Genomic DNA, 27,217 nt, shown 5'->3' with positions numbered 1-27,217 from the left:
TGAAGGAGAATGAAGTCAATGATATTTTCAATCCCACTGGAACAAATGAACTTATTTTCTGGGTTAAAATTCAATATAAGAAGGATACGATTCATATAACACGACAGATTGAGAAATAAAAATCAACGATATCTACAAGCACTTTGAAATTTTACATTTGGGACAAATGTAAAATTTCAAACGTGTAACTGTTCAACAATTCACTTGTTTTTCTTTTTACTTTTAATGAAAAAAACACCAAATTTTTTTTATTGTTAAAAATACAATATAATCTTTAAAATCATATAAAAAGGTTGACCCCTTTTTCAAAAAAAGTGTTTTTACAAAATCTCATCTAACGTGCATGTTGCAACTGTTTACGTCTGCCTTGTAACTGTTTAACTAATTCGTACTTGTTTTTCTTCTTACTTTTAATGAAAATAACACCAAATATATCAAAATTTTATTGTTAAAAATACCATTATATAATCTTTGAAATCATATATAAAATGAGGTCATAGTTTTAGTATACCTGCAATCACACAAATACATCATATGTTACATACGAGTACATCCATTGGAACAAAGTTCAACAGAATTTTATGCCTATGTTTATTCCACACTGAAATATCGCTGAAAATCCTGGAATATTAATTCTCTATCTTCTTTGATATCACTATAATTTACAATTCGAGTGGAAAAGTTTTAATATATTAAGAACAATATATGAATTAGCAATGAATTTGCAATAGATATAAAGCAATGGGGGACAAAATTATATTGGAATTCAAGCAAAATGAAACAACTATAAAGCTTTAAACGTTTCTGAGTGATTGGCGCATGATAGGAAAGAATGTGTTATATTCAAGTACATGACTGTCTGGCAAACATAATTGCATTCGGATTTCAAACCACTGGAAAATACAACTTTCCAAAAAAGAGGAAGTTAGCTTAATTACGATATATCTGTGTATATCTTGCTACTCTCCGTATATCAATACATTTTACGCAATTTAAAAAAAAAAAACTTAAACATATAAAAATGAAAAAAAAAACAATACATTTAAAAAAAATCTTGGATTAATAAAGTACAAAATGCAAGAATTTATCAGTCATTTCCGCAAAGCATATTTCGGGGAACACATCAAATGTTTTTCAACAATGGGATTATGAATTATTAATGATTTCCAAAACATTATACTGTAAATTCTTTTAACATTGTTTTTCCCATTTCTTATCTGCCTGAGCTTGAGTGTCTTATTCTATGATAGATAACCAGGCCTCCAATTCGCTATAGTGTTTGCCTACCCAGTTAACGTTAAGGTCAACATCTTGAAGTGCATTGTCAAAGAATGGAAGATATGGACTGTCTGCTTGTAATGTTCCTCTCAAACTGGCAAGCTTATTAAAAAAAATAGATATTGTTGAAAAAAAGTAATAATGAAAATGTCAAAAATACCAGGGTTGCTTATATAGTATACAATAGATAACTGAATGACTTTTTTCGTAAAGATGAAATGAAAGTTACCTCATCCCTCTGAAACTGAGTGGTCAGCCGAGAGGCAAGCCCCCTTAATATTCTGTTGATGTTTCCTCCGCTCATCCTATATCTGGCCAATTACAAATACATGTATATATAAGTTAGATATATCTGACCAAACCCTATACTGTTAGATTATCTGACCAAACACTATATTGTTAGCTATATCTGGTCAATTACTAATGTTTATATGCAAGGTATATCTAACCAAAAGTACAAAACTTTGTAGCACAATTGTATATATCACCTTATGTGTAAAGTTACCATTATGAAATGGGATATTTGTGCCAAATTTATCAGTTACATTATATATATTTTCTAGCTAGAAATTTAAGATTGAAATACACCTACTCTGCAGTTATTTGATTCCAGTTCCTTTGGAGATAATTCCAGGCAAGATCTCTTCCCAGGGGGTTGTATATCACAGCCAAAATAGCATTTCGAGCATCTTGTCGGCGGATCTTAGTATCGTCAAAGGCGTAAGACATATATCTGTTAGAAAACAAAATTTTCAAACATTACCTTTTTCTCATTATACATGTACATTACAATGGTTTTGATTCTGAAAAACTCTTCACAAGATCGATAGTAACTAATACATAACTGTGGCGTCGGAACAAGGTTTATCTCACGATGAAAAACATTTTGACAAAAACACAGACCAAAAATTTCTCACATTGCAAATTCAAATCTTGATAAAAACATGGCTCAACATAAAGTATTATATTATGTTAACTTTTTTCTAATTAAAGAAAATCAAGCCTGACAGGCGATCAGTGGCATTCAATCTAGCATTTAACTGTAACAGAAATTGGCTCGAAAAATTCAATATCTGTATAATATCAAACCGTGAGAAGATTAAAGTTTTACTCTAATCACCCACCAATAAAATTTACTTTTACAATCAAAAGGTTCCTATGTGTGTGTATTCATAAAGCATAATACATGTACATGTAGTACATAAACATACCGTTCTAGTACCCAGTGTTCTCTAGAACAACCCAGAGCACTGATGATGATGGCTTGGTCGGAAGGCGTCTGTGATGCCATACGTGCAAACAGTCTGTCCCACGTGTCAGAACGAGATTCTCGGATCCCAGTACACATCACACGAGATTTTACGTCAGGTGGGATTCTACAACAGTTACCGATTTTTTCTCTTTAATGTCAGTATTCCATATATCCCAAAGTAATTATATCATTTTTTTTTGTATGATTATGATTTAAAACAATATATCATATACCAGTAATTAAAATAAACAGTTCAGACCCCAACATATGTTATGATTTTAAAATTTAATAAATAATATTTCCAAGTTCTCGCAATCTTTTCATTGGAAAAGTTAAATAATGCACATGTGTATTTTCAAAATTAGCAAACAATTTTTATCCAAGTTAAGCATATTTCTTTACTTCAAACTGGTTTAATATAAATAAAACAATACGAATGCCTAGTTTTTTTCTTACAACTAGAGATGTCGTCATCTAAACTTCAGCTACGGGTAAGTACGTTTACAAATGCTTTATTCCTATTTCAAAGATTTGATTTGTACATCTATTATACATACAATTGTGTTTCATCGTCCAGCCAGTTGTTGAATAATGTTACTGCTTGGTCGGTGCAATTTTGATTATAGTAGTAACAAGCACCGCCAACTATGTAAGACCTTAGTAACCTATTAAAGAAATAGATAGGATTATTTTTAACAACTTATAATATTAAGTATTTTGTCAAATTTAAATGTAAACATAAAATTTTCGTTCAGATTGAAAAATTTCAGGTATCATCTTGCTCTTCTGAAAAATTTATAATATATAATTGTTTTGTTTTGTTTTTTTTTTGGCAAAATTGGATCGGACTACCCTTAGCATTTCTTTTTCATCAAATGTGTAAATGTTATTCGGTAACCTGGTGTACTTAATTTCATCATCCATTAATTAAAAAATTATTACTGCTAAAAGAAAGAGAGAAAAAAGGAAAAAATTAACCAGTTTTGCACTATAAATGAAAAAATTGTGTTCTAGTAAAAGAAAGAGGGATAGAAAAAAGGAAAAATGAATCACATTTACCTGTCGTTCATAGTTTCGTTTACTTTGCCGTTGAATCCAATCTTGCCAAATATTGTCTCCAGCTTAGATCTCATATACACCTTCACAAAACAAAGAGAAACATTATTATATATATATATATATATATATATATATATATATATATATATATATATATATATATATATATATATATATATATATATTTCACATTTTTTTCTCTTTTTTTTAAAGATATACAGGATACAAAAATTACAACGCACTTTGAAAAATTACAAACAAAAGCTTTAGGGAAAAGTTTTTACCAACATACAGGAAGTGGTTAGATTTTCATTGTCAAGTAAGTTTATAATAAATAATCAATTTTACCGTAAACTGTTTTCTGACCTGCAAAGAACTGACACTTCTGCTCATTATAATCACAAAACATTTCTACTAGATGTCCTGTTTAAAGAAGAAATTTTTTCAACTCTGTTTTAAGTTTTTTTTATCACTATATGCACGCACTTTGAAAAAATGTGAATTTGATAAAGTTGATGCCAATATTAAACATTCAAAATCTTCAAATGTCCATTGTATGATATGTGTAATTGATTTAAATATGTCCTGTTTAAAACCAATAACTTTTCGGTGATAAGGTCTATTATAATCATACTATAAAAAAGAAAAAGTGAGCTAGCTCAAGTCCCCCATAACTTGATGGTGAAACACATAATGAAAGGCACAGTGCACTTTTAATACTTTGAAAATTCTATCTCTCTGAAATGTTTACTGTGCATTTATTTTTTTCCAGTTTGCAATCATTTAAATATACAAATCCACACATTTATTTGAAAGTTTTCATCTTTTAGTAATAATGGACTTGTGCAAATATACATTTATTTGGATGTAGCAACAGTTTAAGAGGAGTGGTGCTAACAAACTGTTCATCTCTATATTCAAAATATGGCAAAAAAGTAGAAAGTGTGGAAATTCCTGGAAAAATAAAGGAATCGGAATTTCCTAGTAATATGCACATCACACATTGTGTCCTGCAAAGTTTACATAATTCTGTAGGCATTAAAAATTGTGGCAAACTTACCTATATTCAAGGATGGCATATGCTTTCAAAAGTGCTACCGGAAAAGTAAAGAAATATTTATAATATGCACATCTAAAAAAGAGTTTGGCTGAGAGACCTTCTGTATACTCATCTTCTCCTTGTTCTCAATCAAGGTAAATTAATGCATGTAAATAAACACTTTTCGAAAGATATAATTACTACAAATTAATTCTCTCAATTACTAAAATCTAAGTCTATAATTTTTGTTTTCTACATATTTTTTTCAAAGTGCGTTAAATGTCCACATGGTAAAAAAGTTTATGTACACTCTTAACGCACTTAGAAAAAATTTTTCAAAGTGCGTTGAGTGTGTCCCAAATTTAACGCACTTTGAAAATTTTTTTCAAAGTGCGTTGATTTTGTCCCAATTTTAACGTACTTTGAAAAAATTTTCAAAGTGCGTAATTTTTTCAAAGTGCGTTGCCACATACGACTAATGAGGGAATCAATTTCATCTACGAATGCATATCAACTTTTTAAAATTTGTTCAGAAGTCTCATTTCGTTATCACATTACATGCAGCTTGTCTCCTATATGAAGATCATAAAGATATACGTTTTTAGAAATACAACGAACTGAGACCCACCCAAACAAACAAACACAAAGGGACAAAAAGACCAAATAATACACATTTCAATAAATTATAAGAATGATCGACAGATATAACGTACTAACTGCCTTAAAATTAGCTGTGTTATTTCAGAGAAGTGGCTAAAAATGTTCAATTAAAATATTCAGAAATAGGTCACCTTTTCCTTAAGGGTTACATATACTCTAATTATTTGCTGCTTGGTTAATAAATTTTAGGTCCCCAGACCATGAACTTTGAATATAATTAAGTCAAATTTTCCAAATAACTTTTGGAATAATTTTAAAAAATTAAACATGTTTATCGTACATTTAATTTCAGTGATGTACAAATCTAAAATATATTAGTAAAAAAAATTCAAGATATGCAGGATTAAAATTTTGACTTAAGTCTGCTCTCAGTTAATTGTATTGAAGCCTGTTTATAGATTTTATGAACCTCAAACTTTCCAAAGATGGGTTTGGTAAGAAGCATGTTCCTGATGTAGCCGATTTCCCCCAGAGCGGCGTACCACGGCACGTACTCCGTCTCCTGATCGAGGTAATCTAGGGAACTCAGAGCCAAGGTTATGTTTATCGAATCCAAACTATAAAATAAAATTATTATATCATATTAAAAATATCGGTTCTCATCTGCATCGGTATTGTTAACGTACAAATGACCATGAAGCTAAAACGATACTTTGTGATCGCTTATGGATTTCTTTTTTTCGAATGAAATATATGGAGATATCGAAAAGTATTCAAGGGGATTAAATAATTACAATTTTTGTGAACATTAAGAAGTTAGTAAAGAAAATTTATATAGTGACAATTTCACAAAACTGTGAGGTTGGTGATTGTTAAAACTAAGTGATTTAGACTAAGTCGTAAGTTGTTGTTTTTTTTAATTAATCATGGCGCAGTTCTTTCTCTTTTTTAAATGACCTTTTATATAGGCCTGTTTTACCTGACAAGAGCCATTAGATTTTGTCTAATCTGCGAACTGTTGCATGGTACTAAAATTTTAAATTTAGAATATAAAAATAAGTTAGATCAAGCATTTTATGTTTCTATATATTTAAGATTATTGCAAATTAAAATATTGCAATAAGTAAAGTTATAATTTGCATTAAATCGTTTTAATTTTTTGTTTCCTTTGCAATATTTGTACTGGAAACGTTTACTACATAAACAGATGATACATGTACTCACCATATAGTTATTTCTTAACTGATTTATCAAAGCCCTCCAGTTGCTTTCATCATAGTTCACACGATAATACCCATACTGTTGTACGTTTGCTAGCACCCAATCACCATTGTTAGTATTAATTGTGTTAGTCCAATCAAAAGTTGCAGCTGAAAAAGACGTAATCGGGTTCGTCTAAGGATGAGAGTGTTGTGTAAGACAACTCAAAGTTTGTAGATTGAATATTAAAATCCAATGAGCCGGTATCCTAGTTTATTTAATTCTTGATAGAGTTTTTACTATGTTGGAGGAATAAAAGCTAGCAGACAAAAAATAAAAATGGTTGCAGCTTTATCGTTTATTGTATTAGGGAGAACAACACTTATTGCTGGATGTAGTTTTAAGTCAACAACATTGCTCAATCATCAGCAAGTTCGATTAATTTACAGTTAAGTTGAATCTTTTTACTTAAAAAAATCATATAACAATTTCCATGCAATTATTTTGTTTGTCTATTTTATTTGTATTTCGTAAACTTCTTCAAAACACACTTCAGTGTTGAGTTTAGTTAAACCTTAAGTTTATTCTACAGTCCAGCTCACAGGTACTTGAGGTATGGACCACCTTTAACATTTTTTCTATTTTATATCAAAGCAATAATTATACGTTCTAGCTTGTTTTTAAAAGTCATTGTTACGTAATATATGAACACTTTCTATCCACCAAGAAAATATGTTTTACACACCAGTCTGATTTCTGTAAATCCAGTGAATTTCGTTGTCCTCATATAAGATATCATTACTGGATGTAAATGTGAAAGGAATAGTCCACGTGAAGCTGAAACGTAGAGAACACTGTATAATTTTGTAACAATATAAAAAGTTTTCTGAGAAATTTTGGTTATGCGAAAAAAAGAGGGAATCTCAGTTAGACATTTTCGATTGATAATGGAAAATTTACTATACTAGGAAAATCATATACAAGAATGAAAAATAGACAATATACAATCCTAGTGAAGTAATGTATGTCAAACGAAAAAAATGCTCTCATGTTGTACTCATAAACATGTCTATTTTTTTTTTAAAAGATTCCCATGGGAGATTGATCGGAGTTTTAGTCTATCCCACCTTTCTCCCATGGCAAAAAAAGTGCAAGATGGGTTTTTCCCACTAGGATTTTTTTTTCTCCCACAAAAATGCTCAAATGGGATTTTTATTCATACATTGTTAAACTAGGGATACATGTATATCCTGTAGATTATAATAGTGATATCTCACTCATCATAATATATGAGATACTAGTATATCCCATGTTTAACAATGTTTGGGAGAAAATTACTAATTGTTAATATCCGTGGGATTTATCCCATTTGTACAAATTAGTGGGAGAAAAAAAATTCCAATGGAATAAAATATTACATCTGACACTTTGCTCCCATGGGAGAAAAGTGGGATAGACTAAAAATCCCATCATTCTCCCATGGGAATCCGACTTTCAGGACTTCATATCTTTAAAAATAGACATATTTGTGATCAACTGAGACCCAAGTGCTATGTATCAATATTATTCGGATATCACAATTACAGATGGTAGTAAAAAGTCTGAACAATGCCGTGTCCAGAGTTAAATGTCGCACTATTTAAGGTAAGTCTTAATTTTCTTGCATTGCTTTGGGTATAAAACCGAGACTTGCCAACAGAAACGAATTAAATTTCAGTTTAGCTCTTGCACGAAAAATATTTTTTTCAAAATTCAAAAAGAAATTAGAAAAAAATAACACTTAATTACTTGAATTGCGAGGGTGCTCCATCAGAAGGGTTACCGATGACGTAACGAGACTGTTCCGCCCGGATGTTGTTGTTGTCAAATGTGACCTTGACCACGGGATAATTTTGTTGGAGGATCCAGGTATCCATTATGTCTTGTACATCAATAATTTTATTTTCAGAACTTGCTTGCTGTAAAAAAAAAATGTTTCTTCTGAAATTGACGTTTTGTAATGATATCAGAAATTGAAACGGTAACACTTTTTACAACTATAAAAATTGAAACAAATTGAAACATGAACACTTATTTTTCTCCTAACACGAGGAGAGATGATTGTCTGCATGTTTGCCACATAATTCAAACTTTAGGCTTATCTTGATCTTTACTCAAAGTCATTTTTCAAAGGCCGAGGTCAATGTACAATCACAGGAGTCTAAAGTTTTTATCTTCAAAATTGAAAAAAAAAAAAAATTAATTTCCTCCTAAAACAATTTCTTGTTTGCTTAACTTAAAAAACTTTTCTGGATTTTTTTTTTTTTTTTTTTTTTTTTTTGTCATTTTTCAAACTTCAGGTTGTGGTACAATGAAACAGAGAAATTGTATCCGTATTTTTGTACTTAAATAGGAATTGAATTTGCCATGGCTTCGTATTGACACAGGCGTAAATCATGTCGGAGGAAATAAGATAACTAAGGTACAAAAATATACGAGCATATATCTAAGATACTCGATTCATTAATGGTTGTAATACATAAAAAGATGCCATAATTACCTCTTCCAGAGCCTGCCACAATTCCTGGTGTCTAACATTCCCGTATTCTTTTCTTTTGATGTATGTCTAAAAATAAAAGTAAACAGTGTATTTAAAATTATTAATATACTAGTAAACAGGTAGATATATCGAAAGAATAAACTATATAAAATTAAAGAACATTTATCATCTGTGTGGGTTTTTTTTCAGAGTTCAGAAAGCTATATCAAATGAATATTGGAATGAAAATGAATATTGTTTTTATAAATACAGGACGTCATAGATATATCTTATTGTTGAGTAGAAGGCCACAATATCAAATATTTGATATCTGGGCATTGTAAAGCAATTTTTTTTCCATTAATTCTTTATCATTATGAAGTTCAGGCAATCAAGCATCTATGAAACATATTTCTTTAATTTTTTTTAAGAATGAAAGAGAAAGGACATTTCCTTTTACCTTACAATATTCAAAGTAAATTCTATATCTCTTAATGGACAAGTTAAAAGGAAATATCTAAAAATTGCTAACATTAGGAAAAAATTCAAGAAAGGTCAATTAAAATCCTTAATAAATAATTCTTACAGATAATCCTTTGCGTAAGGTCTCCGGTCCAAGGAAATTCCACATCATTCTTATAACCGAGGCCCCCTACAAAATAAAACATATAAATTAGGTATTTAGTATGAAGAAAGAAAATATTTTCTTACTATTTTAAATCACCGTCGAAAAGCAATATTTGAATAGTTGTTAGTTCTTTTTTCTTGCTATTAATTGTTTATGATCCTGTAAAATGAATATATGTTTTTTTTTTGCATGTGGTGATTTTTCGAAGTTTTAGGAAAAAAATGTTCCATGGGATATTAATATCATGATTGAAAAAAGTCACTTTGTAATTTAAAAATGGGATATGAATTCAAGGGTCTCAACATACCTCAAAAACAATGAAAATTAAACCAACATGATAAATAGAACATTGTCTGAACTTGATCTTGAACAAACCTTTTGGTATGTAATGGTATCAAACAATCGGTCTATATCATCTGGACTATTAACATTGGTGGCAAATATGGGTCGTGACGTGGGGTAACTGTCCACCCCAAAGGCGGGGTGCATGTTCTCTATCGCGAAGGCGTCCAACTACAAGGTAATTTAAACAATTCATATGTAGGACTCCAAAGTGCGATGGGACTCCAAAGTCCGATGGTCACGCCAAAGTCCGATGGTCTGCGCCAAACCCCGATGGTTTGACACGCCAAAGTCCGATGGCGCAGAAAACAATTAAGAGGCATTCTCTGTAATGATTTGAAATTTTATATAGGAGCTGTGGCACGCATAGTCTCAGAATTTCTCCAAACTCTCTATGATAAAAGTCATTGATACCCTAAACTGAAATCAGGCAAAAATTGGTTGCTATGTTTTATAGTTACCATGGCAACATGTCTTAAATTTCGGAAAATGGCATTTTTTAACATGTTTAGAGCCCCACAGTTAACATTTGCGGCAAAGCAAACAATTGGCAATGACTGTTTCCAAAAGCTGAAGGTCAGATGTCTCAAATGCATGATAAACATGTTTGGTAAATCAACTATTACATACGTTACTATGGTAACAAAGTATTCAAAAGTAAAAAAAATATTCATTGAATTTTATAAAGTCATACACGTAAAAATAAAAAGCAATTATAGGATGAAATGTGACCAAATAATAGAAAAAGAATCCTTGAAACATATACCAAGAACAAAATATGATATTTCATTTTGGTTGGCAATGGTTGCCAAGGTTTTTATACCACAGGGAGCCTTCAAAGTAACACTCTGTATGTTTAAATCTGATCCTATCTTTTAAAAAAGCACATTTCCTCATAACTAATTTTCAATTTTTAAAGATGTTGGTGTGCTCCTAGTTTTCCCATTTGAAAAAAACCAGATTAGATTCTTTAAATAGAGTGTTGCTATGGAGATAAGCAGAAAATATATGCTTAAAAACCTGAAAAATATTTTCTTTCCTTGGATACGTACCCTTAAATGTAGATTCCCAAAACTTTTATGATTGATATTTATTAACAGCTAACCTGACTTTTAATTTTGACTATCATCCAATCTCTAAGTGGATGCAAATTGGCACACAGAGTTTAATATTGGTATAAAGTTCACAAAATCGAACATTTTCCCTTCTTGGTAACCATAGCAACAGTGTTGTTTTCTTCATCAACTTTTATCAATATATGCTATTCAACTTCAGTTCTAACAGATAAGTACTATTCAAGTTGAGTCCTATAATTTGTTTCTTGATTATATGGCAATTTAATTCTTAATGCAGTGAAAAATAATTCACTTTTAAGAACTGGTACTTTGTTTCCATGGTAACACTACAAAGTAGCAATTTTACCCAATTTTTCTTATGGTTTTGGTGTTGCAAGGTCCTAAGGATGCATATTTGCCAGTCTTAAATTTTCATGTTTTTCCTCAAAATAGTAGCATTAACCCAATCTTAGTTACTGGTTTTGCATAGTTACACTGTGTTACCATGGCAACCATAAAATTTATTTATAGAATGATATTGCTTATACTTATATACTTAAGGTCAAACATTTTCATTGTTTTCTTAAGTCGATGATTGAGTTTTAGCATGTAAAACCTACCATTAGTGAATATGGAGTGTTTTTTAGCATATTTCAGCATTTTAAATGTATTCCAAATGTACCCTTGGTTACCACTTACTTAGAGATATATTCTAAACAGTTTTTTTACAGTATAAGTGACATCAAGGTGTCATGTTTTTGTTACAATGGTTTGTTTGCTTTTTCTAGTTTTTATTAAGCGTCAGTCAAGATTTAAAGTGGTTGAAAATCTCAATTTTTCAAACTTTTCCGGCTGTTGCCATAGCAACCGAGACACTTAGCAACGAAATTTTGTTTGATATTTGTTTCTGGTGTTAAGTACTAAGCATGGGTGAAGTTTCATCAAAATCGGTGACCATGCGTGGCAACGAAGTTTAAGTGGTTACAGAGAATGGCTATTAACGTCTATGACGTCATAGTACTACTGCGCAAAAATGCGATGCCACGCCATGCCAATAAATAAATACAAAATATCATGAATACAAAGACTAGCCCTCGTCTTTTGGATGTAGGTGCGAAACTAAGACTTATCAGTCGAACAATGAGTATCAACTCTAACCTAACTATCATAGGTGGGTGCAAGACTAATCTAAAACAATCCAATACTGTGCGAGGACTAACCCTAAAATCTTTCGGGTGGGTTCGAAGAAACACATTAGTGTTCAAGGACTAACCCTTATCAATCGAACGATGTACGAGGACTAACCCTAATACCTCTGGTGGGTGAAAACAAAAAGCAATAGCAGTAAAAACGTATGTGAGACGAATACTGAATCAACGGATTTTGAATGCAGAATAACGTCATGACGTCGGACTATTGTGACGTCATAAACGTTAATTGTTCCTCCGCACCATCTGACTTCGGCTTGTCAGACCATCACACTTTAGCGTCGCGCGTCTCATAGGAAACGAGCCATCGGACTTTGGCGTGACCATGGGACTTTGGGGTCCGTAAAGACAACGAGCCATCGGATTTTGGCGCAGACCATCGGGGTTTGGCGAGACCATCGGACTTTTGTGTCACCATTGGACTTTGGAGTCTTACACATATACATTCTATCTGTTCTTTTCATCCCCTTGTTGTAAGGAATTGTGCGAGTTTTAGTTTCATGTTGAAACTCTTCAGCTATGTTAATTGTGCGTTAATAACAATCAGAACTACACATGTATAATAATAAAGTCAGGTAAATGAAGCAGAGTATGAAAGCGACATATTGCAAGTAATTTATTCATCATTGATTGCGCTGAGTAGTGCCAAAATTTAGAGCGAATTGAATGAAATACTTTAATTACTAGTCTACTGATCTGAATCAAATATCAGTGAAATTGCTCCCCAACTGAGTATCAAAGATTCTTTTATTCATAGGGAACAATGTAACGTATCTCACAATATTCCACTCCGGCCTGGTAAAGTTGACTCCTATGTACTCGAAGAATGATGCAAAGCCCTCATTTAACCAGAGGTCATCCCACCACTGGGGCGAAATCAGATTTCCAAACCACTGTCAAATAAAAAGTTCAAATCATAAACATAATCGGGTGGCGCAAGGAAATGCTTGTAGCCTTTCCTTTTTTGGCCATATTTTGGAGGCCACCTATTTTGCCAAATTATATATGTTATGTAATAGTCACATACTGGGAGACCAATAGTTATTGCATAATTGTTTTATAAATTTTCTCAGGAATTGTGTTTTAAGGTTACATTGTCTCCCAGTCTTTTTTATTCAGTTTTATGTATTATATTATTTTATATGTTGTCATTTCATAATAAATGACATATTTTTGGAACAAACATGTCTTGTGTTATTTGGCAAAAAACAAGCTCAATGTTGTCAGACAGGTGTTTAATTCAAGGAATGAAAGCTGAACTTAAATATATATTTTTTTTATAAATGGTAAATTAAAGCATAAGGAAAAGTAAGAGTGTTTTATCATTAACACTATTGTTAACATACACGTAGTATTTCTATTATATATATCATAACGCTTATAACAGGTTATTCAAGCGACCGACAAAAAAAGAGATTTTATACACGTTATACCTTAAACTAATCATGTTTGCAAAATCAATAAGCTTGCTCAATACCATCAATGTTGTATTTGTATAGAATATTATGGGTAATTCTGCGAATTAAGTTAAAATTAAATTATTTAATATTTCAAAGGAGTATATATAATAAGAGCCAATTTTGGCCCCCTAAAAATCAACATTTTAGAATGACATGTAGATATGTTTACTTGTTATTTACTTTGTAGAAGAGATTATATTAGAAATATTTCCAATATATTTTTCACATTTATATGCACTCACTAGCTGTAAATGACTTGAGAAATAATGCTTTTTTTGATAACTAACAAAAAATCCAAAAAAATGCCTTTTTCTTGATGTTTTTTCTTATGGGAAATATAGAGCGCAGTGTAGAACATACATAATTTTTCTGTCACTAATTAGTATTGGATAGATACATCTTTGTTAAAAATATAAAGCTTGTTCTAGGCTGCGCTCTATATTTTCTGGAAGAAAAACTGCTTGAAAATAAAGAGTTTTATACAAAATATGCTAAAATGGCGGAAAAACGTGATTTTTATGATGTCATATTTCTAAAATAACGGCATTTTGATCAAAATGAAAATGACCAATAAAGGTCGCATATATAGCTGTACAATTTAAAGCTATATATAAAGTAAAATTAAGATATTCATTTTAAGGGGCCAATTGAGACACTTACCATATATCCCTCTTTTAAGTTTATAGCATATCATAAGTTTTATCATCGTATGAAAATAAAATTTTGTCAAAAAATTGTCAGTTTTAACATAATTGTAAGTACATGTAAATAATATCATGACTGCATATTTCCACCTGTTATTATATTAATTATTTTTTACATGATGTAATCATAATATTAAGTTTTCAAGTAAATGAATTTTTACCATATGCGCCAGTTCGTGTGCCACAATAACGGCCACGAATCTGTGAGTGCTTGCCGTGGTGACGTTAGGGTCGTATAACATGTACTGTGTTCTGTAGGTGATTAAACCCCAGTTCTCCATCGCACCTGCTCCAAAGTCCGGAATGGCGATCATATCTGTCAATCAATTCAAATTCAGAAACAGCTTGAAACAGAATTCTACTGAGAATATATCAAATTTACAGCCCCACGCAGAAAGGGTACTTGGCGGTAGATCTAAGAGATCTAATAATTTGGTTATGTATAAATTAGCAAAAGCTTCTTTGTAATACACTTTGGCTCTTGGAAGTATTGTAAAAAAAAGACCTAAATTGTCGACAAGTCCTTGCTATATTTGAAATTAATTAATCAATAACATCAAAACGTACGACTTTTCAACACTTTCTACAACCAATTCCCATGCACAATAAATTAAAGTCAAAGCTTTTTGGCATCATTGACAGCTGCTTTTCAATTTAAAACAAATAATAACCTCGAAAATATACCTATCTTGTCAATTGTCATTCGCAAAATTATTTTTAAAGCATTCTGATTGTTGCAGTTCACACAAAGTTCATATAAAAAGATCCTTGGGTTTCTGTTCGGCAATATCTTATATAGTTTTAAAGGACCAGGCCTTCCAACAATCTGTTGGAACTCCCATTGGTTCCAATTGCGCCAAGTTATTAGCAGACTTTTTTTTATTCATATAAAGCAGAATTCATTAAAATCTTTTACATGAGAAGAAGAAAACACCTGTGTCCTTCAACTCGACATTTCGATAAAATTATATCGCAGACGTATAATTTATCAACAAAAGCTACTTCTATTCATATGTCGATGAGCTTGAAATAAAAGATACCACAGAGTCTGCCACATCTGTTTCATATTTATATATTTATTCTTAAAAAAAGTTTTGTCACATTACCATTGTTATTCATTTGCAAACCAGTTACGTCAAAGCTTTATGACAAACGTGGTGACCTCAACTTTTAAATCGCCAACTTCCCTTACTTATATAGCAATCCACCCTTATCACATGAATCTGGGGTTTATATCTCTCAATTGATTGAATACGCAAGAGCATGCTCTATGTATATGTATTATCAATTTCTAAAACGAGGCAAGTTATTGACAAACAAGTTTATGAAAAAAGGATATCAACAGTCTCGTTAATTTGAAGTCATCACTTTGCAAGTTTGATGGTCGATGCAATTACCATGTCAGAATATACAATCTATCCTTAACTTAAATGCTGTGATGTTTTATACTATTCGTTAATTCATTATTTATACACCGAACGGTCTACGAATTTTCCCGCTCATAAGAAAGAGCACAAGGCGGGTGTGACTGGTCGCAGGGGATGCTAGCTCCTCCATGACATCTGATTCCATCTTTAATTTTGAGGTTCGAGGTTAGCTTTGCTCCAAATACGAATTGCTTGAATGGACTTTCGAGATTGAATACTGTTTATTATCCTCATATTTCATTATTAAAATCTTGAGATATGTATCTCACATGTTAGAAGCAATTCTAAATTATTTCTGTAATATGTAAAATACCATTTGGGAAATACCGGTAATACATTAAAGAATTTAAAGATATTATTTTATTATCCTATATTTTACTATTTTATTGTTATTGGTCACATCAATCATTAGCTCTAATCTAGACCAGAGTCGTATTACGACTAATGACATGAAATTCCCTAATGATATGTGCGGTATTAGCTGATGTATTCATTAAGTACTAGTATATAAATCATAAACCAATCGAATTTAATTACAAATGATACAAATAACGACATTGAATTATTGATAGCGATGCAATCTACGAGGGTTAATCCAAAAGTTCGTGGAATTTCTTCATATTTTATTTATTTTCTAACTAGAAATTGGTTGAAAATTACAAATGAGAATATAGACACTTGTTGAATACTTTTAATAAAAAACATTTCAAATATTCATGATAGTAACTCTATGGCAGTTGTTTGGAAACGCGGGGGAGACATTAGCGCGTTTATTATCATTTTAATTCTTAATACGTGAAATGAGAGGAAAACAGCCCGTTGTGGTATATGAAACGAAAATTGTGTCATTATTATTTATTATTATTGCTTGATCTTTTATAAACCTTTGTGTGAGAGTTTTACTGATTTTACTGGATATTTAGTTTATTAGTTGATGATTTATTGTTCATCTTTTAGTTGTTAGAACACGTCAAATTTCGGTCAAGTCATAACAGTTTTGTGAAAATCCCGGAATCACTCTATTATAAACGCGTATATTAATAATATAGGCTGGGGAAAATGCATTTAGTTACTGGTTTTCCAGTGGCATAAGAAATTTAAGAAAAATAGAACTTCCATGGACGTTGATTAAAAGTGTGGCCGCCTTTTGGAGGCTCTGTTTTAAGTGTCTACCCCTCTAGACAAATTAATAGCGTTAATAGGGTGAGATGCTTCTATAACGTGAACGTGACATATTTAATTTGACGTAACGGCGAAGTCTCCCCCGGGGTTTCACAACTATCCATTTTCAGAAAGCTCGTTTGACCTTGTTGGTAATTGGAAAGTTATGAAATTTTCCAATGTCGTTGCATTATGACTCTATATTATAAATATGCCTGTTGTTTGATTTATCGTGTAAAATTTTATTCCACGAACTTTTGGATCAACCCTCGTATAAGAATAATATGATTTTAAAATCTTCAAAATTTGTCCTCTGGAATAACAAACATATTTAAGCTAAGAAGCCCAATAACAATGCATACTGGGAGCAGAGTAAACACGTGCAGTCCTCTAAAATATCAGAGGTGGGACCAAGGGTCGTTAAGAAGTTAGTGACCTCTGTCGACAGGTCGTTCTCCGTGTGTGTTCCTTATCATGTATGGGCAAACGAAACAATTCGACCAGAGTTTTGTGTGTATATAATGGCCTAACAAATAATATGAAAAATATCAGTCAGAATTCGATGAAATGACAGATTGTGGAGTTTTTTGCCAAGAACATAGTTTCGAACATAGAAATACATAAGCATCTATGCATAAAAAATGATGACTTTAATGAGACTGTTGATGTTCTTGTTTCACCAACTTGTTTGTTAATAACTTGCCTCGTTTAAAAAATTGTTCATAGACTAAGCATATTCATGCATATCCAACATAGTAAAAATATTTCAAGTTCACAGGGATATATCGAGTCGAAATATAGATTAAAGTAATGATTTTTGGATTTTTTTTATTGATACGTTGTCGATATTTTTAACAGTCGACTTAAAGGCCACAGTAGGTGTTTTTTTCTCATGTAAAAGTCGTTTCAATAAATTCAATGTTTCAAAAACTCAACTGGTACGCATTAGATTTCCAACAGATTGGTAGAATACCAAATCTCGTAAAAGGAATTGGACATTGTCAAACTGAAACTCATCATCTTTTTAATATCAACTGTATCAGTTTTAGCTCCTTGTCATGACTGGGAAATAATGCAAAACCCGAAGACAATTTGTGTGTAAATAATGGCCTCACATTAGTAAGAAAAATGTCAACCAGCATTTGACTTCATAATAGATCGTATTTGCTGACAAGGTCATTGTATCGACCATAGAACTTGAGAGAATGATGACTTAATAAAAATTTGATGATATTCTTGTTATAAATACATCATTTTCAAATGATCAATAACAGAAAAAGCTTGCAAAGAACACTCAGATTTTGCTAGATCTTCCCTGTCTGCAAGGTTTGTTTATAAGTCGAAACAGATCCAAATGCTGACCTTGTCTAGATTCACCCAAGCGTGAAATATTAGTCTTGGACAGCATCAAGAGGATTTGGCAATTTTCATTATCCAAAGGTACATTTTTATCATAATTATTTTATTTTGAATCTAATACATAATCTAGAACTAAACTACAGTTAATAAAAAATTCCAAAGATGTTTTGGACAATTTGAAATCACAAGATTTTATCAAAATCAACAGCTTGAAAACTTATGACTTTTCAACTTTATACACAACCATTCCCCACGATGAATTAGAGTCCAGGCTTTTTTATATATCATTGACAGCTGCTTTTTCAATGAAAAATGGAACTCGTAAATTTACTTACTTGGCCATTGGTCATTTGCAAAATTATTTTTTTTAAACATATTCTGATTGCACACACAAGTACTCTGAAGTCGACATCAAAAAGATTCTTGAGATTCTGATTGACAATATCGATATATCTATGTGATTTTAGAGACCAGGTATTCCAACAATCTATTGGAATTCCTATGTGTACCAATTGCGCTCCGTTATTAGCAGACCTATTTTTATACTTGTATGAAGCAATATTTGTGCAAAATCTTATTCGTGAAAAGAAGAAAACACTTGATGTGGCCTTCAACTCGACATTTAGATATATGGACGACGTATTGTCAGTTACCAATGGCAATTTCCATGCCTATGTCGACACGATATCTCCTGGTGAGCTTGAGATAAAGGATACCACAGAGTCTGACACATCTGTTTCATACTTGGATATTTTACACGAAAAAAAAAACGTTAATGGTAAACTATCAACCAAGCTATATGATAAACGTAATGACTTTTAACTTTTCTCTCAATTCGCCAAGCAATATACCCTCATCACCTGCATGCAGCAATAAACCTTACGTATGAACAATAACACGAGGTAAATTACTGCAAGCAAGTTGATGAAACAAGAATATCAGAGTGTGCTCATGGTTCTATGGTCGATAAAATGTCCTTGTCAGCAAATACATTTTATCATTGAGTCAAATGCAGACTGGCGTTTTTGATACCAATTGTTAGTCCATTATTTATACACTGAATTGACGACGGATTTTTCTGTTATTTCCTGATCATGACAAGGAGCACACGGCGGGTGTGACCGGTAAGCAGGGGATCTGTTATTAGTTATCTCCATATCCTACTGAGAGTCACTCAAACATAAAATTTAGGTAAGATTCATTAATAAACTATGTTTTATATAATCACTAATTATGATCAATCAAGAATTGACCAAAAGTCTAGCCCTGAAATAGTCAAACAGAAAAGAAATTTCTTCCATGGGCTTTAAAAGGCTATAAAAACTTTACACAATTTGATAGTTCCATAATTTGAAAAATTCTTACCTAATTTTGGAAGAACAAATGGAATTTCAAAGAAGTCTTCAAATCCTCGTAAAATATCGACACCGACCTCGAGTGCAAATTCAGTTTTGTCGTATTCTTCATTAGATGCATAGGTATTCATCTACAATTTAGAAACATGTATTTTATTTAGCATCCATTTTTCCGAATTTGAAAATGTTGGCATTTCATTATCGTAACAATTAACTATATTAAATGCTATTGTTTTGCAAACTCTTTTCAAAAATGAAAAAAAAAAAAACATGACTGAATTTAATCTTTTTGTAAAAAGTCGGTAGGGCCTAGTTTAAGAAGTGGAAAAATGTGATACCGTCCAGTTTGCGGTAACATGCGGCAGATACTTAAAATCACAGACGGCAAAAGCCAGAAGATAGGTGGGCATTACAACTGTCGTATCAAAGACGTCAGCAATGAAACCGCCATCCCTGTAATCAAATCAAAACTTTATATTAAACCAATCGAATATGATTTATCTATACAGTGGATAAAGTGTGTCATATCTGTTTCAACTTTTCTCCAAAACAAAATTCATTACATCAAAACAAGTGTTATTTCCTGGAGACCCTTCTGACTGAAATAAGCGACATCTTTTACTTAGTATCTGAAAATTGCCACAATCCTAGTGGTCACTATACTTATTCAGAGGCATATCTTACTGGTCAAGGTCATTGGCAATGTGTTGAAATTCTGTCCGCTCAAAACGTCAAAAATATTGTTTAACTCTAGTCTTAAGATTTGCCATGATCCTTACCTCTAAAGGTGAAGTTTATGAGAAGACGTTAGGTCAACGGACATCAATGCAATCAGATGCTCGAATTTCGTCCAAGTTTATAGTTTTCCAATCGATCATTAAAACTTTTGAATTCTAATCTTAACTTTTTGCCCTCAGCTTATAATTGTGGCTTAGGGCCAATTGATAAACTGGCTAAAAGATATGTTGTATTATATTTTTTTGCTATGATACCCTTGGTTGAAATCAATTCAAATGAACAATAAACAAATCGCATGAATTGTAGTTCCCACACGAGTACATGTGTATGTTTTTCAATTCACATTAATATAAAACAATGATTTTTTTTCTAGTTTTGTTTTAAATTAGGTGAAATATATAAATCTAATAAACAATGCCAAATACTCAAATCAAAAAAGTATCACAAAGATAAACAAAAAGAATTGAAAGTACAAAACACAATCATGGATTTTATATTTTTAAAAACACATAATGCCAGTGATTCCCCATAATATCTTTATAAAGAGTAATTATTATCGACAAAGTATATTTATTTATCCATTTTTCCATCAAATATAAATCGCTTTCAGATTGATAGATTAAGGGTTTTATGTTTCTTTATAAAATAAATTACAAGACGGATAAAAATGACTTACGTAGCGTAGGAATCTATTAGAGGCATGTTAGAGAGTGAGATATAGTCCTGATACTCTGGTGTATTATTCCGCCGTTCCAGCGTGATGTCGAATGTCGCTTTCAGAGCTGGTTCGTCAAAACAGGGAAAAGATTCTCTGGCATGTGTTGCTTGGAACTGCGTAATGGCTAGATATCTTGGGAAAATAAGAGATTAAATAAATCAATGAAGGATCCTCTGTATTTATTTTAAATCACCGTGCAGTTTTTGAAATATATACAATACTGAACAGGAGATTTGCATTTGTTTTGATTTTTCCTATTTCTGTCTATTAAAAAATGTAGCAAAATGCAGCCCTTTCATGCCAATCAATCCATAGATATATCGACATCATATACATATGTATGTGTTTTTCAGTGAAATATATTATTTTCCTCATGAAATCTATTATATCTGGTGATCTTAATAAAATGTATTCATAATGTATTATAATCAGCTGGTTTTCCCCTCTTTTTTCGGTTCACTAAGTGATTACAAGGTGTGTCCGCAATAATATAAGGGCGACACTACGCGTGTATAAAGTCACACCATTCACACATGCATTCACACCAGAGATATACATGTATAGACTAAAAACCCGACGATATGAAAAAGTCAGATTAAAATTTTAATTTTTTTTAAAATGATTTTTTTTTTCAAAACATACTTGGTTGTACCGTTACGGTCAAACTCGCTGTAGTAAAGTCCAGACAGATCGTCTAGCAGTGCTGCTGTGAAGTTCATTTCAAATATGTACATTTTTCCCGCTATCAAATCTTGAGTCACGTGCACAATTAAGAATTGTAGTTCCTTGTCTTCAGTTACTATGGAAACAGTTACTGGGTCTCCATTCGTATCATGAACCTTCACAGTAGAGTTGTCAAATGTCATTTTGTTGATATGGAGTGTTATATTCTTTGTGTTTTCTGTGCAATTAATCCAGATTTTCACGTGACCTGGTGTAGAAAAATTGGCGGGAGCTTTGTCATAAAAATCAGGACGCAATACGACATTATAGTGAATAGGAAGAAGGGAGGTTGGTAAACGGTAGTTTTTAGCCATTTCAGGAGACTGTGTTACTTCTGGTGCCATTGTTGACACTGACGTCATATCCGGAGAGTGTGATGTGGACCCCATGGTTGTCTTTGTAGTCATTTCTGGAGAATGTGTTGTTGGCACGGTACAGTCGGGACCTTATAATCAAGAAAAAAAAAGTTATCCAAAATTAAAAAAAAATCAAACAAAGACATCTAATATAATTTTTTTTCAGGTTTTTACATGTTGCCAATATATTGATGAAGACATATCTGATTGCTTCGAATATAATACATGTACTGTACAAAGGGTTATTTTGGGCGTTTTACACTTGCTAACAATTCTTTATTTTAAATTCGCCCAGTCACAGGTCTGTTTAAGATTTTTTACTGTGCTCTTTGAATTCGCTCACTTGTGACAAGGGCGAGAGGGGCGAAAATTAATTTCCCTGTATACAGTATATGATTTTGAAAGATTTTCGAAAACCCAGTTGTTAAAATTTAAACGTCTGAACAAAAACGCTGCAAAATCTCAAAGATTTTCTCCCAAAATGTCCTCTTTAATTATGAAAAAACTCTTTGTCTACCTCTGTTTACATGTATGTGCATGCATTTATTTTCTAAATACATGCATATTCTATCAAGTAATCGTTTTCAGTTAAGTCACTTCAGTTGTATTTGTCCATTGTAAAATTAACATATTTGTTGAGAAATTGTTTTATTGTTTGTAAAAGATCTTAATTTTTGAAATCTTTATTGAAACTATATCCTATTCAATCAGTTCATAGTTAAATTACATCAATGCGGGAGTCCCTTCGAGCAAGCCTTTGTCCCTTCGCCTCGGGAAAGTGCTTTGCACTCCGGGAGATCCGAAATCTTGCTAACACATAATGATATACCTCAACTGTTTTACTTTTCTTGAAAAACATATAGAGCATCACACCTTTTGTTTTGCCTTACCAAGAGTCAAATATGGCATGCCAAGTGTTTTTTTTTTTTAATTTGATTCACTTTATATGCGATCTTGATAAAACTTGTCACGTCTGTTTTCGATATATATGCTAATGTGTCAAATAAGGGCGCGGTCGGCGATGTTGGAGACAGTAAATTTTTATTTAGCATTGAGAGCGATACAATTACCGGCTATAAATTGTATAAGACGACTGATAGCCCGAATAGGGCCGTTATAACAATATTGACTTGGATTCTGGAGGGCCCTTCACACCGCGTTACACAAGTCAAATAAATTTCCCTGTGCTGTTATCGTCAAAAGTCCACTGTATATATTACATCTACTTGTTTGGGTAAAATGAACGGCCTGGAAGTCACATTAACGGATAAATTGCAAAATATTAAACTGAAATTAAGCTATCCTCTGTAACATCTGAATTATAATAAAGCTTTACTCTATATAAAATCCTTGATTTAATTCAGAGCAAGTAAAGCTAATCTTACATTTTCTACCGGTAAGAAGAGATGAAATGCCGAAGTTATACTCCAGAACATTTTTAACTTATTGTACTGTATATGAAATTCCTTCAGTTTCTTTGAACTCCAATATTTTAAACATTGTAGATCTTATATATAGAGAGAAAAAATGAAGCATATTATTGTGCTAAATAGAAGGTAGGTTTCTGTTTCAAAAAAAAACAAACATTGCAATTTTCTTGATTTAGCTACTTTACTTTATATTGTTATAGACATTGCAATCACCTGTCTTGTAATTTATGATTTATTTTCAGTCATAATCTAACGCGTTCTAAATTGTTAATTGTTAATTCCATTTCTATAGCAAGCAGTGAATGTCGAAATCTGTTTTTGCATCTGAAATCAACAAAGTTTGATTAGTGAAAGGCATGCATTCTTTTGGTGACAGGGTTGGTTTCTCTTGATTTACTTTTAGGACGCAATATATTTTTATTTGAAAGAATTCTAGGAGATGAAACAAGATTTTAAACCAAATGCGTATTTTCGAAAGCCTTTCGATAATAATTTAAGGGGAAATTTATGACAATCATTTTTTGAAAATTTTCATATGCAAGTGTAAGTAAAGATTTATTGACTACCCTCCCCCCCCCTCCCACCTCTACTATGTAGATCCGCCCTCGAAATTTGTTGTCTGATAAGATGTCTCCGTTGTTCTCATTGCGCAGTTATTGTCACTAAACGTGATCATGAATGCGTTTTTCGCAAGGACCGTATTGTATTTGCTTTTCTTGTAAAACTCCGAGAAGATTTGCCCATTTCGCAAATAAATCGATGCTTCAGCTGTTTTATTATCCCACTTAAGACAGATCTATAAATTTTCTTTTACATTTTCTGTATTTCAGTTAATCTTCCTGTTTTATAATTACACAATAAATGTCGTATCATATGCGATTTCTGAAAGAATAGTCAAAAATTATTATCTTGATGAGATAAGAAAAAGCAATGGATGTTATAGCCTATAACTCATGAATGAACTCATTTTATTTTGAAAATCAATGAAACGAGCTATATCTCTAGGAAAATATATACTAGAATTTATTTTTCAAAATAAGCTAAGATTTTATTTCCTTTTTTTCGAAATTATGTTTCATTCACTGAACATAAATAAGTCTTTTTTTTATCTTAATCTTATTTTCTTCTCAATTTTTTATATAGCTAGGGCAATTGCAGAAGAAATGGTCTGTAGTAATCTGCATGATCGATCGTCAATAAATAGAAATATTTTTTTAAAAATCGTCAATAAATAGAAACCGTTGAACAATCTTACGACAGCAGAGAGAAAATACACGTTTTTTTTTAAGTTAAAATAGTAAATGAACTTTTTTTGTCCAGTTTTTTTCATGTAAGTATTCAAGTGTTAAGCAAAATGCAATGTACGTCTAACTTCTTAAATGCTGCTGCAAATGTTCAAAATTTAAGTTGTTGCTATATTCTATATTAAGTAACAAATGTACTCACATGCTGGACACGTGGTTGGAGATGGGTGAGCATGCGTGGGGATGCTGGGGGTGGTACAATCCGGATTCCCCACCACGGGGGCTTGGGTAGCTCCACAATTACAATCACTTTCGTTCGTTCTTGGTACTGCAAACGTCACTATTACCCCCACCATGGCCATTGTTGCCATGGCAAGAAACGTGAGAATAAAACCTGTTTTTGCGGACACAAAACACCCAGATTTTCTGGAGGAGTGAGATGTGGTATAAAGTCCATCTTGGCTTGTTGCTAGAGAGTTGGGATCGCTGATGGCGTCAAAAGATTGTAGTTTGTATGACATGTCGAATTATTTTCACTTGTCTTCTCCTCCTATCCGGGGTAACTAGCCGTACCGTACCTCTGGGTCATTTACTCTCAATGACCAATAAAACCATGAAATATTTCCTCAACTACCTACCAGTATACGGCGTGTAATAAATATCTTTATGATGTAGTTTAAATCTCCTGTATCGAGCCGCAACTGAGACATATATTTTGACGAAAAACAGTATCTAGTGTAACTTTATATCCGAGAAACAGTGAATTAATTTGGTCTTTTTATTGATTTATGTCAACTTCATTGAAATAATACTACCTCGTGTCCATGTTCATTATTAGCATCATATCGTGAAATGTTGGTCGTTCTGAAGTTATGTCATTTTGTTAACGTTTAGATCCACTGTGCCTGTTTTACAGTTTAGGAAACTCATCCAAATTCCACTTGTAAAAAAAATAATTCCGTATAAAACCCTTGTGCTTACGTCATTTTCTTGCAATTTAAAGAAAAAAAAATCAAAGAAGGCAATGCAACACTCAGTTTGATTACTTTTTCTTGTTTTGCTGTATCTGAAGTTATATAAACTCCAAGATTACTTCGACACGAATGAGCACAGAATCCATTCTTCCAATAAAAGAAATGAAAAAAAAGAGACCGTTTCTACTGACAGCTTTCTAATCAATGGCTACAGACGTAAACAAAGCGACATGTTGGTCCTAACTCAATCGTAGGCAATCAAATATATACACCGTTTTCTGCCGCCTGTCAATTACTGGAGCGTTGGGGGAGACCTTCTACCGGCAAAACCAATCATAGAGCAGTGCAAGGACGTCTCTCTCTCTCTCTCTCTCTCTCTCTCTCTCTCTCTCTCTCCGTGTTGAATATTTAGTTCTGCTAATGTTCCGGAATTCAAGAATTTGTTTACGTATTGCCTTAATCTTTTTTACTTACAAAAAATGTTAAACAAATTTTTTGAATTTGCAGAAGTCTTGTAGTGTCATCCAGATTATCTCTAGCCATGGTTGTTTTTTTTTTCTCGCGATAAATTATCAGGCAGCTGATTGCGACAAGATATCCGAAGCACGTCACTAATTATATCAGAAGATTTCTAAGCTTTTTTGTATCCATGTATATCATTGCCACACACTAGGTTTCACTGTGGTTTTAAGATAAGGTGAACACGCGTAAAGGTTTAAATTTAAAAAAAATTATTTATTGTACTATCAGAGTAACATTTGTAAGATATTAATATACCTATTCTTATATTCTTGGTGTTTAAAGCATATACCCTATTCCATTTCGCTTCTTTATGCGTTCCTTTCTTTATTCATGAATTTTACATGTGTACCAGCGTATGGATTTTTCAACCACGAAGAGAGTGTCATGTATTTCACAGATGTTAATTTATTTGTTTATTTTTTTGATATTTTGTTGGGTTAACACATCCAAATATCCTTATCCACATAAAAGACGTTTATCTTTGAACGTGCTGGTTATATTATCAAATAGTTCGCTGACCGAGAAAACCCCTATTCTTTTATCAAAGATTGCAATATCGTATTTTACCGCCTATTACCAAAAATGCAAATATGAATCATTAAAAAATGCTGAATGCAATGGAACAAACATATTGTACGTAATTGTAAAAGTAATATTTAGGACAGTGGTGTATTTAGGACACGCAATTATTTTTTTTTTAAATAAAAAAAATTAGAAAACGACATAATTATCTTGAAAAATTTGAAAATATTATCTTGTGAAAACACATAATTATCTTGTGAAAACGAGATATTATCTTGTGAAAACGAGATATTATCTTGTGAAAACGACATAATTATCTTGTGAAAACGAGATATTATCTTGTGA

General features: G+C 32.0%; 1 protein-coding gene across 1 annotated transcript; it reads right to left on the bottom strand.

The window, feature by feature from the left end:
* Positions 1-432: 432 nt before the first annotated feature.
* Positions 433-25,685, bottom strand: LOC134263135 (aminopeptidase N-like). Its single transcript, XM_062745444.1, has 21 exons — positions 25,057-25,685; positions 21,744-22,269; positions 21,060-21,233; positions 19,984-20,098; positions 19,656-19,776; positions 14,505-14,659; positions 12,959-13,072; positions 9,950-10,087; positions 9,533-9,598; positions 8,968-9,033; positions 8,217-8,386; positions 7,174-7,265; positions 6,449-6,598; positions 6,208-6,256; positions 5,698-5,845; positions 3,590-3,669; positions 3,088-3,195; positions 2,490-2,654; positions 1,871-2,011; positions 1,508-1,589; positions 433-1,380 (listed from the first exon to the last, which is right to left on the bottom strand). Exons 1-21 carry the CDS (start codon positions 25,373-25,375, stop codon positions 1,237-1,239), a joined length of 3,123 nt encoding a protein of 1,040 aa, XP_062601428.1. The 5' UTR covers positions 25,376-25,685; the 3' UTR covers positions 433-1,236.
* Positions 25,686-27,217: the final 1,532 nt, after the last annotated feature.

This window comes from Saccostrea cucullata, unplaced genomic scaffold, assembly GCF_032062105.1.
Source record: "Saccostrea cucullata isolate Sc308-1 unplaced genomic scaffold, CSIRO_AGI_Scuc_v1 ctg1012, whole genome shotgun sequence".
NCBI classification, from domain to species: Eukaryota; Metazoa; Mollusca; class Bivalvia; order Ostreida; family Ostreidae; genus Saccostrea; species Saccostrea cuccullata.
Note: the sequence above shows the minus strand (reverse complement) of the source record. Positions and strands in the feature narration are given on the sequence as shown.